Source organism: Schistocerca piceifrons, unplaced genomic scaffold (genome assembly GCF_021461385.2).
Source record: "Schistocerca piceifrons isolate TAMUIC-IGC-003096 unplaced genomic scaffold, iqSchPice1.1 HiC_scaffold_497, whole genome shotgun sequence".
NCBI classification, from domain to species: domain Eukaryota; kingdom Metazoa; phylum Arthropoda; class Insecta; order Orthoptera; family Acrididae; genus Schistocerca; species Schistocerca piceifrons.
This window is the reverse complement of record NW_025728730.1, coordinates 50096-65943: the sequence shown is the minus strand read 5'-3', so window position 1 is coordinate 65943 and position 15848 is coordinate 50096. Positions and strand designations below refer to the sequence as shown.

At 41.5% G+C, this 15848-nt stretch overlaps 1 protein-coding gene across 1 annotated transcript in view; it reads left to right on the top strand.

Annotated features, from left to right (window-relative positions):
* Positions 1-9493: 9493 nt before the first annotated feature.
* The window catches only part of LOC124752967 (molybdenum cofactor biosynthesis protein 1-like), a gene marked incomplete at both ends in the record, with an annotated part of 41021 nt that continues 34666 nt past the window's right edge, over positions 9494-15848 (top strand). The window contains one exon of the mRNA XM_047249005.1: positions 9494-9574. Coding sequence (XP_047104961.1) covers positions 9494-9574 — 81 coding nt within the window. The remainder of the gene's footprint in view (positions 9575-15848) is intronic.

Sequence of the window (15848 nt, the reverse complement as noted above, 5' to 3'; positions counted from 1 at the left end):
ATTCTATTTGTGTTTATCTGCTCTGCATAGTAACTAACAGTTCTTGATAAAACTTTACGTAGTTTTCGTGTTAGATTTCTTAGTGTTTTCTTGATCGTTTAGAACAGAAAGCGCCCTAAAACCGTCTTTTGTTTGTTTCGCGGCCGTTAGCCACTAGTCACTTGAATCAGCAGTTGTCTTGTGACTGCCAGAGCGAGAGCACCAGCAGCAGCGAGTACTGTTTGTATAAAGTGTTTTTGTACTTATTTGCTGCACTTAGCTTTTAAATAGTTTTTCTGGGAAAACCTAGCGTAGTTTTCGCGTCTCGTATTTCAGTGAGTGTTTCTTGATTATCAGAGTAGCTCATCAGAAGATTATCTTGGGAATTTGTCACCGTATAGAGTAGGGTAAACATAGTCATGTGTAGGGACTGTGGTTGTTGTGAGCAGACGCAAGGAGAATTGGCCACTCTTCGGGGGCAGGTGGAGGCTTTGTCTGTTAGGTTCATCGAGCTCGAGGCGCAGGCGACGGCTCGTAGTGGCGTTGGGGCAACTGTGGTGAGACCTATGCCTACTTCGGTGGCCTTGGAATCACGTGGAACCCCTGATGTCGCTGCGTCTTCCGGCAGTGAGCATCTTACCGGTCAGCCATCACTCCAGGGTGAATGGCGGACAGTGGTGGGCTCGCGCGTGCCTGGCCGAAAGGCGAAGGTGGGATCTGGCCGCGTGGCAGCTGCCTTACCCCTTTCCAACAGGTACGGGGTGCTTCCTAGTGGTGATGACATCGTTTCCGAGCCACCACAGGATGCCTCGCCTGTTGGGCCAGTGGCCGATTCTCCGGCAAGGTCCCGACAGGCACAGAGGGCGGGCCTATTAGTTATAGGGAGCTCCAACGTTAGGCGGGTTTTGGAGCCCCTCAGGAAAATAGCGGGTAGGTCGGGGAAGAATGCCAGTGTGCACTCGGTGTGCTTGCCGGGGGGTCTCGTCCGTAATGTGGAGGAGGCCCTTCCGGCAGCTATTGAACGCACTGGGTGTGACCGGCTGCAGATAGTAGCACATGTCGGAACGAATGACGCCTGCCGCTTGGGTTCTGAGGCCATCCTTGGTTCCTTCCGGCGGCTGGGTGATTTGGTGAAGACAACCAGCATCGCACGCAGAGTGCAAGCTGAGCTTAATATCTGCAGCATAGTGCCCAGAGTCGATCGCGGTCCTCTGGTTTGGAGCCGTGTGGAGGGTCTAAACCAGAGGCTCAGACGACTCTGCAACTATAATGGTTGCAAATTCATCGACCTCCGTTATTGGGTGGAGAACTGTAGGGCCCCCCTAGACAGGTCAGGCGTGCACTACACACCGGAAGCTGCTACTAGGGTAGCAGAGTACGTGTGGCGTGCACACGGGGGTTTTTTAGGTTAGAGGGACCCCCCCTTGGGCGAAACGATAAAATACCTGACGGCTTACCAGAGAGGATATTATCATCGTTGATAAAGAACGTCTGTCCTCAGAGACCAAAAACAGGAAAAGTTAACGTAATATTGGTAAACTGCAGGAGTATCCAAGGCAAGGTTCCTGAATTAGTATCTCTTATTGAAGGAAATAGTGCGCGTATAGTATTAGGAACGGAAAGTTGGTTAAAACCGGAAGTGAACAGTAACGAAATCCTAGACACAGAATGGAATATATACCGCAAGGATAGGATAAACGCCAATGGTGGAGGAGTATTTACAGCAGTAAAGAATTCAATAATATCCAGTGAAGTTATTAGCGAATGCGAATGTGAAATAATCTGGGTTAAGCTAAGTATCAAAGGTGGGTCAGATATGATAGTCGGATGCTTCTATAGACCACCTGCATCAGCAACCGTAGTAGTTGAGCGCCTCAGAGAGAACCTGCAGAACGTCGTGAAGAAGTTTCGTGATCATACTATTGTAATAGGGGGAGACTTCAATCTACCAGGTATAGAATGGGATAGTCACACAATCAGAACTGGAGCCAGGGACAGAGACTCTTGTGACATTATCCTGACTGCCTTGTCCGAGAATTACTTCGAGCAGATAGTTAGAGAACCAACTCGTGAAGCTAACGTTTTAGACCTCATAGCAACAAATAGACCAGAACTTTTCGACCCCGTGAATGTAGAAGAGGGTATCAGTGATCATAAGTCAGTGGTTGCATCAATGACTACAAGTGTAATAAGAAATGCCAAGAAAGGAAGGAAAATATATTTGCTTAACAAGAGTGATAGGGCACAAATCGCAGAATATCTGAGTGACCACCATCAAACGTTCATTTCTGAGGAAGAGGATGTGGAACAAAAATGGAAAAAATTCAGAAACATCGTCCAGTACGCCTTAGATAAGTTCGTACCGACTAAGGTCCAAAGCGAGGGGAAAGATCCACCGTGGTATAACAATCATGTACGAAAGGTACTACGGAAACAAAGAAAGCTTCATCATAGGTTTAAGAGTAGTCGAATCATAGCTGATAAGGAAAAGCTGAACGAAGCGAAAAAGAGCGTAAAGAGAGCAATGAGAGAAGCATTCAACGAATTCGAACATAAAACATTGGCAAACAATCTAAACAAGAACCCTAAAAAGTTTTGGTCATATGTAAAATCGGTAAGCGGATCTAAATCCCCTATTCAGTCACTCGTTGACCACGATGGCACCGAAACAGAGGACGACCGAAGAAAGGCAGAAATACTGAATTCAGTGTTCCGAAACTGTTTCACTGCGGAAAATCGTAACACGGTCCCTGACTTCAGCCGTCGCACGGACGCCAAAATGGAAAATATTGAAATAAACGATATCGGAATTGAAAAACAACTGCTATCACTTAGTAGCGGAAAAGCATCTGGACCAGACGAGATACCCTTAAGATTCTACAGTGATTATGCTAAAGAACTTGCCCCCTTTCTATCAGCAATTTATCGTAGATCGCTGGAAGAACGTAAAGTACCGAGCGACTGGAAGAAAGCGCAGGTCGTTCCCATTTTCAAGAAGGGTCATAAATCAGATGCGAATAATTATAGGCCTATTTCGCTTACGTCAATCTGTTGTAGAATAATGGAACATGTTTTGTGTTCTCGTATTATGACGTTCTTAGATAATACAAATCTCCTTCATCATAACCAACATGGATTCCGCAAACAGAGATCATGTGAAACTCAGCTCGCCCTATTTGCCCAAGAAATTCACAGTGCCGTAGACACTGGCGAGCAGATTGATGCCGTATTTCTGGACTTCAGGAAGGCATTTGATACGGTTCCGCACTTACGTTTAGTGAAAAAAATACGAGCTTACGGAATATCGGACCAGGTTTGTGATTGGATTCAGGATTTCCTAGAAGAAAGAACACAACATGTCATTCTTAACGGTTCAAAATCTGCAGATGTAGAGGTAATTTCGGGAGTACCGCAAGGAAGCGTGATAGGACCTTTATTGTTTACAATATACATAAATGACTTAGTTGACAACATCGGTAGCTCCGTGAGGCTATTTGCAGATGACACGGTTGTCTACAAGAAAGTAGCATCATCAGAAGACTCGTACGTACTCCAGTAAGACCTGCAGAGGATTAATGCATGGTGCGACAGCTGGCAGCTTTCCCTAAACGTAGATAAATGTAATATAATGCGCATACATAGGGGCAGAAATCCATTCCAGTACGATTATGCCATAGGTGGTAAATCATTGGAAGCGGTAACGACCGTAAAATACTTAGGAGTTACTATCCGGAGCGATCTGAAGTGGAATGATCACATAAAACAAATAGTGGGAAAAGCAGGCGCCAGGTTGAGATTCATAGGAAGAATTCTAAGAAAATGTGACTCATCGATGAAAGAAGTAGCTTACAAAACGCTTGTTCGTCCGATTCTTGAGTATTGCTCATCAGTATGGGACCCTTACCAGGTTGGATTAATAGAAGAGATAGACATGATCCAGCGAAAAGCAGCGCGATTCGTCATGGGGACATTTAGTCAGCGCGAGAGCGTTACGGAGATGCTGAACAAGCTCCAGTGGCGGACACTTCAAGAAAGGCGTTACGCAATACGGAGAGGTTTATTATCGAAATTACAAGAGAGCACATTCCGGGAAGAGATGGGCAACATATTACTACCGCCCACATATATCTCGCATAATGATCACAACGAAAAGATCCGAGAAATTAGAGCAAATACGGAGACTTACAAGCAGTCGTTCTTCCCACGCACAATTCGTGAATGGAACAGGGAAGGGGGGATCAGATAGTGGTACAATAAGTACCCTCCGCCACACACCGTAAGGTGGCTCGCGGAGTATAGATGTAGATGTAGAATGTGAGTGTGAGATAAGCCACTGCAAATGTAAATGTTAATGCTGGTACGCTGTTGTACACGTGTCATGTGTCAGTTTGTGGGATGGAGTTCCATGCCTGTTGCACTTGGTTGGCCAATATAAGGACAGTTAATGATGTTTGTGGATGGGTTGAAGCTGTCATCAGATGATGTCCAATATGTGCTCGATTGGAGGTAGAGCTGGTTATCGAGCAAGCCAAGGCAATATGTTGACACAGTATAGCATGTTGGCTTACAACAGCAGTATGTGAGCAAGTGTTATCCTGTAGGAAAACACCTCCTGGAATGCTGTTTGTGAATGGCAGCACAACAGCTCAAATAACCAGACGGACATACAAATTTGCAGTCAGCGTTCGTGGGATTCAGACAGACAGTTTTGTCAGTGGAAAAGCGAAAGCCATTGTCGATGCTCCAGGAGTAAAGACAATCAAGACATTGCTGAAGATGCCACTAAGTGAGACAGGTTCATAGAGAACTGCAATAGAAGGCAATATCGTCAAAAAGAAGGGAGCCGGAGATGCCCAGTGGGATACAGGCCATTATAGGGTTAATGGCGATAGCAATGAGAATGACACTCAGAATGGAACCCTGAGACACACCATTTTCCTGGATAAAGGTGTCCGACAAGGCAGACCCTTCATGCACCTCGAAAACTCGGTCTTTTAAAAATGTCTGAAGGAAACAGGGTAGGTGGCCACGGAAGCCCCACATGTGAAGAGTATGGAGGGTACTAGCTCTCTAGCAGGTGTCATAGGCCTTCTCCAAATCGAAAAACACGCCGACAGTCTGGGATTTCTGCAGAAAACCATTCTTGACATGGGTGGGCAAAATAATGAGACGGTCAACTGCAGAATGCCGTGTTGAAAGCCACACTGTGCATCCATCAAAAATTGTGAGACTCGAGCCACCATATCATCCGGGCATGAATCATATGTCCCATCACCTTGCGAACACACTGGTAAGAGAGATGGAGTGGTAGCTAGAAGGAAGAGAGAGAGAGAGAGAGAGAGAGTGTGTGTGTGTGTGTGTGTGTGTGTGTGTGTGTGTGGTGTGTGTGTTTGTGTTTTTGTGTGTGTGTGTGTGTGTGTGTGTGGGTGTCAGAGAGAGAGAGAGAGAGAGAGAGAGAGAGAGAGAGAGAGAGAGAGCTAATTTCGGCAAGAGCTGGATTTCCATCAATAAACTGAGTTGAAGTCTGCTGTTGTGGTCTTCATCCAACTACTGCTTTGGTGCATCTCACCAGCCTATTCCAGCCTTTGTAAGCCTCTTCATCTCTGCATAGTATTTCAACCTAAATCCACTTAGAATGGTGAACCACCATTCAGAGAATAACTTTTTAACAACACAGTTTGACTTCTGTAAAGCTCTACCTCCAATCGAGCACATATTGGACATCATCTGATGACAGCTTCAACCCATCCACAAACATCATTAACTGTCCTTATATTGGCCAACCAAGTGCAACAGGAACTCCATCCCACAAACTGACACATGACACATGTACAACAGCGTACCAGCATTTACATTTACATTTGCAGTGGCTTATCTCATACTCACATTGATCTCTGATCCTGCAACATTAATCACTTTACATACGTTGTCTCAACAAATATATTCCTGGTATTTCATTACTCTACATTAATTATTTTTTGGTGTTGCAAATTTTTCCAGCAGTGTACCTGGCCTTTCTTTAACCATCCCGTGTGCAATGCAGAATTCTCTTCCCAGTAGCGAGAAAATGCCGTTATTCCAATTTTGAAATCAGATAAATTGCCTCTTCAAACGGACAGCTGTCGTCCAGATTGTTTACTCAGTGTCCTGCAAGTTACTTGAACATATGGTTAGTCGAAGGCTGTATTGTGTCCTTGAATCCCCGGATCTTTGGCTCCGATCCAGGGTGCTTTTCGCCAAGGGCGCTCTACTGAAGATAATTTAGTCCACTTGAAGTGTGCTATCTGAACAGCTTTTGCTCAACATCAGTTCCTTGTTGCAGTTTTCATTGATCTGCGTATATATCTTATGATACCACATGGTGCCATAACGTCCTTGCCACCTTAAAGGAGTGGGGCCTCCATGGCCCACTCCTGATTTTTATCCAGAACTTTCTTCCATGTCACACTTTTTGGGTACAGGTTGGTGCCTCCTGTAGCATCCCCCCCCTGCAGGAGAAGGGGCTTGCACAAGGTTCTGTTTTGAGTGTCGCTCTCCTTTTTGTGGCTATCAATGATCTGGCGGCAGCTGCATGACATATGGTGTCCCCATCTTTTTTGTTCGTCCGCGACGGCTATTGCTGGAGGCAGAATGCAGGGAGCAATACACCAAGCACAATCCTGGGCTTTCACTCATAGCATCCATTTTTTTAATGCCATGACGTACGTTATGCATTTCTGTCATTGTGTTTTTTAGGACCGGTCTTTGATGCCTAGTTGACATGGCTTCCCCGTCTTTGTCAACTAAAGCAGACATGTAGTCCGCACCTGAATGCTCTTCTATGCCTCAGCGACACCGGACCGCTGTGTGGTCCACTCTACTTTGATACGGCTGTATGCAGCATTGGTGCAGTCACACCTAGATTACAGGAATCTCTCATATGACTTTTTATCAGCTTCGACATTACGTCTGGATTCGATACACTATTGTGGGGTAAGACTGGTAACAGGTGCCTCTGGACTAGGCAGCAGTTCCACTATTGTGGGTTCTGCACCATCAAAAATTGATGGCAGCTGCTCGCCCATTGTACCCTAACTGTCATCTCCTCTTTCAGATACGAGATCTACCTCCCAAAACGGCAACACAGGTCTGGGGGGTTACGATCACCAAGTTTGAGTCTTGGTCCAGCACACAGTTTTAATCTGCCAGGAAGTTTCATATCAGTGCACACTACGCTGCAGAGTGAAAATCTCATTCTAGAAAACTTTTTATCTGTAATTCTCTTTACATATTGGCTATTTTCTTCACATATGGGGGACATGATCTCATCTGAAAAGTGAACACCCAATTTACTCTTTTATCTACCTACTTTTTTTCTCGTCAAGCAGAACGATATTTATGCCCGTTGCTTAATACCTGTTTGTATCACTTACAATGCTGGTATTTATGTATTTTTTAGCATTTGACTCCGGAAAGACCATTTTTCTTTGTAGTGAGGTCTTGCCAACAGCAAATTTTCTGGATGGAAAGTCGCTCAATCTGCTCATATACTTTAAAATTTAAAAGTAAATCTAGCAATGCTAGAATCTACAAAATACTGATATACCCATTTTCAAGTTTTTGTTTAAAGATTCGTGAGTTTTAAAACTTACGTAGATTATCTTTTTGATGATAGAACTTCACATAAGAAGTTATTAAGAACATTGCGAATATCACATGACGAACAATTGAATGACTGAAGCAGTGTTATCAACCCTCATTCATTGACACATGTAATAATTTCGTCGAAGCAGTGAAGTTCAGAGCTGTTGTAAAAATTTCTGAAATTAAAAGTATATATTACCTAATGAAAGTATTATTTTGGGGTGAAAGAACAGAATAATTATTATTTTTGGAATGTAATAATTCACTATGGCTTCATTTTAATTCTAATAAGTTTCACACTGTAATGAAACATTGTCTAAATGCCTCTCTCTCTCTCTCTCTCTCTCTCTCTCTGTCTCTCTCTCTCTCTCATTTGTTATAACTTACCGCTGTTATTTTGTATTTGTATTGCAGTCATTACATTAAAATTGGCTATATTGATTCTGCAATTTATACTATTATGTTATTGCTAAGAACTGATTTAAAGAATAAACGTATATATTTATTTGTAAGATATTGTAAATTTATACCACTGGAACTCTTTCAAAATGTTTGATTGCGTAATACTGCCAATAAATACAATGACTTTCTTTCTTCTGTTTATAATTGTAATAGATGTTGGACACTTTGACTCCAAGTATGTTATACAGAAACGCAGTGATTTTTTACAAAAGGCAAAACTATGTGTTCGAAGAATTGTGGAGAGGAGGGTACGTGATGTATTTTAAGTAGGTTATAAAGAGTAACTATAACTACATAAACAATAAATTATTGATAAAATTATTTAATTGAATAGATAAAAAATCTACTCACCAAGCGGCAGCAGAACATACACATAAAAGACTGTTGTGATTGGCAAGCTTTCGGAGCCTGTGGCTCCTCCAGACAGAAGCGTTGAAGGGGAAGGAAGAAGGGTAAAGGAAAAGGCCTGGAGAGTTCCAGGAAAAGGTGTAGATTTTGGGAAAGTCACCCAGAACTGCGGATCAGGCGAAAAATAGAAACGACACATGTCATATACCAGCTATTATGTAAACACTGTTCAGCTTTCTACATCTGCATGACTACCACCAAATTATCAGTTAGGATAAATGGGCACAGGCATAGTGTATATACTGGAGACGCGCAATATCCTGTTGCAGAGCATGCTCTACAACATGGCATACGTAACCTCGGCACTTGTTTCACCACACATGCCACCTGGATTCTTCCGCCAGACACCAGTTTCTCAGAACTCCGCAGGTGGGAACTAGCACTACAACGTGTCCTTGGTTCTCACCACCCACCTTGCCTTAATTTACGTTAATTTCTCCTGTATCAGCTTTTCTTCACTGTAATTACTCTTTGCTTCACTCCGTTATAGCTTTCTACATCTTTCATTGTCTTTTCCATCTATTTTCACTGCCCCCTCCCACAGCTGTTGCATACAATACACTTAGCTTCTCACTCTTATTAACTCATGTACAGTTTTAGTAGTAATCTCTGTCTTGCATATTACCCTGTCTTCCACCTTTAAGCTCTCAGGTTTCCGAATCTTGCCCGATGCAGTCCCCAACAATTAGTCTTTCCTTATCATCCTGTACGGTAAGTCACCCATGACCCACGGTTGTGGGTAGCTTTCTCAAAATCTACCCCTTTTCTTAGACCTCTCCAGTCCTTTTCCTTCACCCTTCTTGCTTCCCCTGCAACCCTTCAGCCTGAAGAAGGAGTCACTGGCTCCAAACGCTTGCCTATCCCAACAGTCTTTTATGTGTCTGTTCTGCCACTGCTTGGTGAGTAGATTTTTTATCAATCCAATTAAATAATTTTATAAAGAGTATCTGTGTGTGATGTTTTTATTGGTATACAACTTGTTATAAACAAAACTTATTTTTACCATTTAATATGTTTCCAGATATTTACCAGTGGTAAAGATGAAATTGGGTTGGTTGTGCTTGGTTCTGACAAGACACAGAATCCACTTGATTACCCAAATGTGAGTGTGGAATTCCTCTTGCACTGCCTACATGGCAGATGATATCCTTTGTGGAGAAATCATGGCAGATGATATCCTTTGTGGAGAAATCTTTACATGAAAGTGAAATAAAAACAGATTGGATAGATGGTGTTGTTGTTGGCATGCAAGTCTTGAAAGATGAGCTAGAGTAAGTATTTAAAGCTGTCTGTTTCATGACATTCCTGGAACATGTTCCAGAATGTGTGTTACACAAATCACAGTGACATAGTTGTGACTTTATAAACTTGAATCAATATGTTTTTGTAATGAAAAAGAAACAGAAGGCACAATACCTGCAGAAATAGGAAATTTTTTTGTGTGATTTTGCTGTATGAATGTTTTTTACAGTTTTTCAGCTCAATAATTAAGGAGGTATTGATACAAGGCTTTGCCAAAAATCCATCTGTCACCTACAATTCCAGCCCTGTCACTGGCATTCCCTACCCCACAATATGACTGGGCCACCATGAAAGCAGCCACATCATTGTCAAATTCACTGAAACTACTACATAGCAATTTACTTGAGTATGGCTGCTGTTGTGGTCTTCAGTTTGGTTTAAGCACTGCGTCAATACCTTCTCTTCATAGCACTCGGAGGTCGCGATCTGCGACTGTTTTTACAAATGGCAAGAGAACTTTTCCTCTAGTTGCTTGTTTTTCAGTGAAAGATGCAAATATTTTAGAATGTAGTGCCTTATGTATATCTGTTAGAATAGCCACAAGGTCTGAAAGTTAATTTCAAATGATTGAGCTCTTCTACAGAGTATTGAAATTCACAGATTCTTCCAACCTGGTCCACCAATGTCTTACATACTCCTCTTCCTATATGGATTGTTTCCAGTATTTGGAGATGAAACATTAGGCAGCAAAACGTGCCTTATAACCAAAATCTAATGAACATATAATTAAATTAACCAAAGATGTAATGTTGCACTCTCAGGTAAGACTAATCTTGAATGCAAAGCCAAAGTGGAAATTAAATGTACGCTGCAACATTCATCTCACTTTTTGTTATTGAAATTATTCACAGTGCCATAGGGAGAACTGAGTTTATGTGTTTTATAGAGTCAGATACACGCTGTGGCACAGGGTGCTGTCCGTTATTCTCCTGACTATGATGTGCAGGAGTGGTAGTCTTCCTTCTTCTTTGGTCTCCATAGTGAATTTGATTTTGTGGCGTGTGGAGTTCAGATGTACAAAGAAGTCAAGAAGTTTGTCTCTTCCATGAGGCCAGATGACAAGTGTGTTATCCACATAACAGAAGAAGAAGAAAAAGAAGAAGAAGATGGATTTCCATTTGGATGACATCAGGGCCTCTTCCTCGAAGTGCACCGTAAACGTATTCACAATCTCTGGTCAGAGTTGGCTGCCTATTGTGACTCCATCTGTTTGCGGGAGGGGGATGTGCCACGAGTCAGTGAAGTGGGAAAGTTGACCAAGTAATATGCGTGACGTGTCATACCTCGACCGATATTGAGAACAGAATAAAAATTCAGAGGCATTACTTTTCAGCACTCCCATGCATATTCTGTATGCAAGAAAAGCTTATGGAGCAGGTTTCTCATTCAGAAATTCTGTTTCAGTGTTGGTTGTTTACATGAAGACCGTGTTAAGCATAATGGAAGAAGGAGAAATGTTTATAAGCATTCCAGATTTGGCAGTGGCAGGCTCATGGTCTGCTGAGACTCTGGTTTATTGTTTCACTATATTGCTGCTTGCATTGCTCAGAATCTCATTTTGTGCGAACATAAAATTGGTAGGTTCAGGAGGGCCATGCTAAATGCCTTGCAGGGCCTCAGTAGTGCCACCCAACTAGCACCTGAGAGGGCAGACAAGTGTTCGCTCATGCATACGTGATCCTGCAGTGAAGTTGTGTACATTTAGTCAGGAAGTGGGCTTGTATACAGTGAGACAAGTATCCACACAGACAATGTGATGGCATCTGGAGCAGCACAGACTGTCAAGCCCTTAATGCAGCTCTAGAGAGAGGTGAACTGACAGCGGTGCAACTGACAACAATGCCAGACACAGGAATGGCACTGTGTCATCGTATCACATGAGTCTCGGTTCTGCAACATCGTCACAATTGATGTACTCGTGAGTGGAGGCTCTGATGCCAACAGACCTGGCCAGATTGTACCTGTCATTCCCATGCGGGTCCAGCATGTGATGTGATGGTATGGGGTGCAACTGGATACATGTCACAACCTCTGGTTCACATAGCCAGTAATTTGGACAGCAGCCATTGCATTTGTGTTTTGTTAAGGCCTATCGCTGTGCCCTATTCTCAAGGGCTCCGTGACGTTATCTTTTAACAAGATAATGCAAGACTACACATCACCTGAGCTGTACTGAGCTACCTCGATACAGAGAGTGTTCCACTGTTGCCGTATCCAGCATTTTCTTCAAATCTGTCACCTGTGTGGAACGTCTGTTCACTGGATGCCAAGAGATGGCTATGCCACCAGTCGCCAGCCACTACAGTTGATGAACTCTGACATATGACATACAGTTGAGTAGCATGAAATGATGTACCCATGGCTGTAATCCAACCTCGATTTGATATCCAGTGTGATGAGAGCTGTTCTGCTGTTCCAGTTTCAATACTGAAATTCATATATTATTTTTATGCTATCCTAACCAGATTGGACTGTGGTGTCATACAGCATAAAATATCTTACAACATGTTGAATCAGTGATGAGAAGTGTAGAACAGCCAGCAGGGGAAAGATGTTGGCAATGAGACAGCTTTTATGTAGAACAGCAGTACAGTGTTTCACAGTGCATAATGCTTCCACAGATTGAGAACAAAATGTGTGGTTTGCTTTCATCCATTTTCACAAACATAGCCTTGAAAAATAATGTTGACATTACTGTGCATTTCACTCTGAGGCATATTGCACTCTGAGAATGTTCATCGAATTCAGTTACTTTGTATTATATTTCAGTAACAGTGACATAATAGCAAATTGGACTGTATGAGTTTTTATGGATTTTTTTTCCAGAGACACCCTACTATTTCTTCAGATTTATTTAATTTGGGTATAAATCCTTTCCAGCATATATGCTGTACACAAAATGTTGAACATAAAATGTAGCTATCTGCTGATTTAACATCTTGCTGAGTATACCAGTACAATGTTTTGTTGTAACAAATAGTTCAATGTTTTTTACACACTTATAAACTTATTTATACAGTTATAGTAATTTATACCATTACATTAATGTTGTACCTTAATGTTCTGGAAGACGATATTATAAGGAGCCTCATACTTTTCCTGGATGATAGAGTTGTCTATAATGAATTATTGCCTGAAAAAAATTTGCACAAATTTGAGTCAGATCATAACATTTCAAATTGGTCCAAAGATAGGCAACTGAGTTTAAGTTTTCAGAAATGTAAATTGGAGCACATCACAAAACAAATAAAAGACAGTATTGTATGACTACATTATCAAATAATCACAGTTTTAATTAGTCAACTCATACAAATATCTGGATGAAATGAAATGGTGACATAGACTCACTTGTAGGCAAAGCAGAATGCAGACTTCAATTCATTGGTAAGATACTGGAAAATGTAATCAGTCTATAGAGGACATTGCTTACAAAATACTTGTGTGACCCATTCTAGAATATTGCTTAAGTATGGCCCATAACAAATAAGGCTAATGGCAGACATTGAATGTATACAAAATAGTGTAGCATGATTGATCATAGATTTATTTGATGCATGGGAGAGCATCAAGAAGCTACTAAAATTGGAAATGCCAGACAAGTGAAGATAGACGCCAAATATATGACAAAACCCAACTTATGAAATTTCAGGAACCTGTATTAAGTGAGGTATTTAGGGATTATACAATAACCGCATATGTATCACTCCTATAGGGACCATGAAGGCAAGATTAATTACAGCATGCACAGAACCATTTAAAGAATCATTCTTCCCACACTCCACATGAGCATTGAATGGGGAAAAACCATAATGTGTGGTACAACAATGTACTTTGTCGTACAACCCACAGTGGTTTATACAGTGTGCATGGAGACATGGAATCAGTTGACAGTAGCTGGGTAATGGTTCATATTGATTCCCATTTCCCTGTTGCAGTAGGTGATCTCATGCCTCTAATTATTTTTTCATTGCTATCTTAACTTGCATTCTTCAATTCAGTTTATTAACCCTTCTCATCTCTTTGTATTAGGGCAAATGTACAGTTAACTTTTAAGGAATTTGTATTTTCAATTTATCAACTGGAGGTTTGTTTTATATGCAGCAGCAATGTTACAAATTATTTGTTTCACTTTCTTTAGAATAATTTGCTGTTTCACAGGTGCCTCGCCCCCATCCCCGCTCCCACGCTCACCCCTGTCTCCACACTGCAGCTGTGAGTGAAGGAAGGTATATTAAGACAGAAGAAGTAAATTTTAGCTGACGATGCTAACAGTATCATAGTTTATACAACATAAAAAAGTATGCCTTGCAAGTTTACCAATTAAATATCTTATATTTTCCTCCCAAGAGAGTCTTATGAGACTCAAGATCTTTACAGTTTCTCTTTTTTTTTCTTTTGTGTCTTTAGTTTAAAATAAGTTTCCCCTATTGTGGTGTTGTTTTGAAAAAATACTCGATTGTTTGGAAAAATTATTCTTAATTTTGTAGTCACACTTTTGTTGTGTCTAAGTACTACTGGTTTCAGTAGCAAGTACCAGCATCAGTTCATCTTATTATCAAAAATTTCTTTGCAAAATAAAAGCTGACCACTGTGGCCAAGCGGTTCTAGGTACTTCAGTCTGGAACCGTGCTGCTGCTACGGTCGCGGGTTCGAATCCTCCCTTAGGCAGGGATGTCCTTAGGTTAGTTAGGTTTAAGTAGTTCTAAGTCTGGGGGACTGAATACCTCAGACGTTAAGTCCCATACTGCTTACAGCCATTTGAACCATTTTGCAAAATAAAAAGCTTCTGTACAACTGCAAACTAGACATACCATTTTCAGGGTGCAGTTCACATCTATTGAAAGCACAACAGTGACCTTTACTTTTAGTAGATAAGACACCTACTGGGGTAAGTGACTTGATGACTGCACACAAGAAGTTGTCATTTATTCCATATGTAGCTACCATGCAGACTCATATTTTGTATTAGTTTGTCCTTACTCTTCCAAAATGTTAAACCTTGTCTCTGCAGCCACAGCTTCCTCTCTTCAGCAGTTGTCTTCATCTCCATGTGTGAAGAAAATCCCATTCATTGATCATATTGTTTAAGTAGGATGTTCTCAGTCATCCCCTTGTTTTCTTACCTACGATCTTGCCTTCAGAAATGTTTTTTAAAAGATTATCGTCTCCAGTTAAGTGTCCAGTGTATTTTGCTTTGCCCTGGCCTATAACTTTCAGTGGTTCTTTCTTCTCTCCTATTTCCTTTAATTTTTCTGTCAATGCAGCTAGTTCTTGTACTTCTCCTCCAGAACCACATTTCAGCAGGTTTGAGGTGAGCTTCCTTTGGCTTTTCTAATGTACAGATTTTGCATCTGTGTGTCAGAACACTCCACACAAAGGTCTTTACAAATATTTTCTTAATGTGGAAGCTGATATGTTTATTCAGTTGCAGCTTCTTCTTATTTTGGAAGGAACTCTTCACCTGTGCTTTTCTTTTCTTGAATGCCTTGAAATATTGATTGTTTTCTTGCAAAATGCTACTGAGATAGTGAATTTCAGTTCCTTTCTTGAGTTGCTCATTGCCTGTTCTTGTGTCAGTCCTACCTCCAGCTCCTTTCTTGTCTGTAGCCATAACTTTTGTCTTCTTTGTATTCATTTTTAGCTTTAGTTTTACCACTTCTTGATTTAAGGCCTGAAACATTTTATTTAGTTCCTACTCTGATTTACTATTGTGATGTCGTCAATCTGCAGTGTATAGTCATGCAAATAAGTTTCCATATTGACATCATGCTCCAAAAACCACTTAACTGTGTGTGGCAGGGGGTACGTCTCATGCCACCAACTGATCCCCTCTGCCTTGTTCCACTTGTGAACAGTGCTTGGGAAGAATGACTGTCAGTACGCTTCTATATTATCTCTTAATTTCAAATTTTCTTCTCGTGATCATTTCGTGAATTGTATATGAGGGAAACTATTATGTTGTCAGACTCTTCTCGGAAACTACTCTCTCGAAATTTGGGTAGTAAATCTTTCCGTGATGCACAACTGCTCTCTTATGGCATCTACCACTGGAGTTGCTGAGCATATCTGTAATG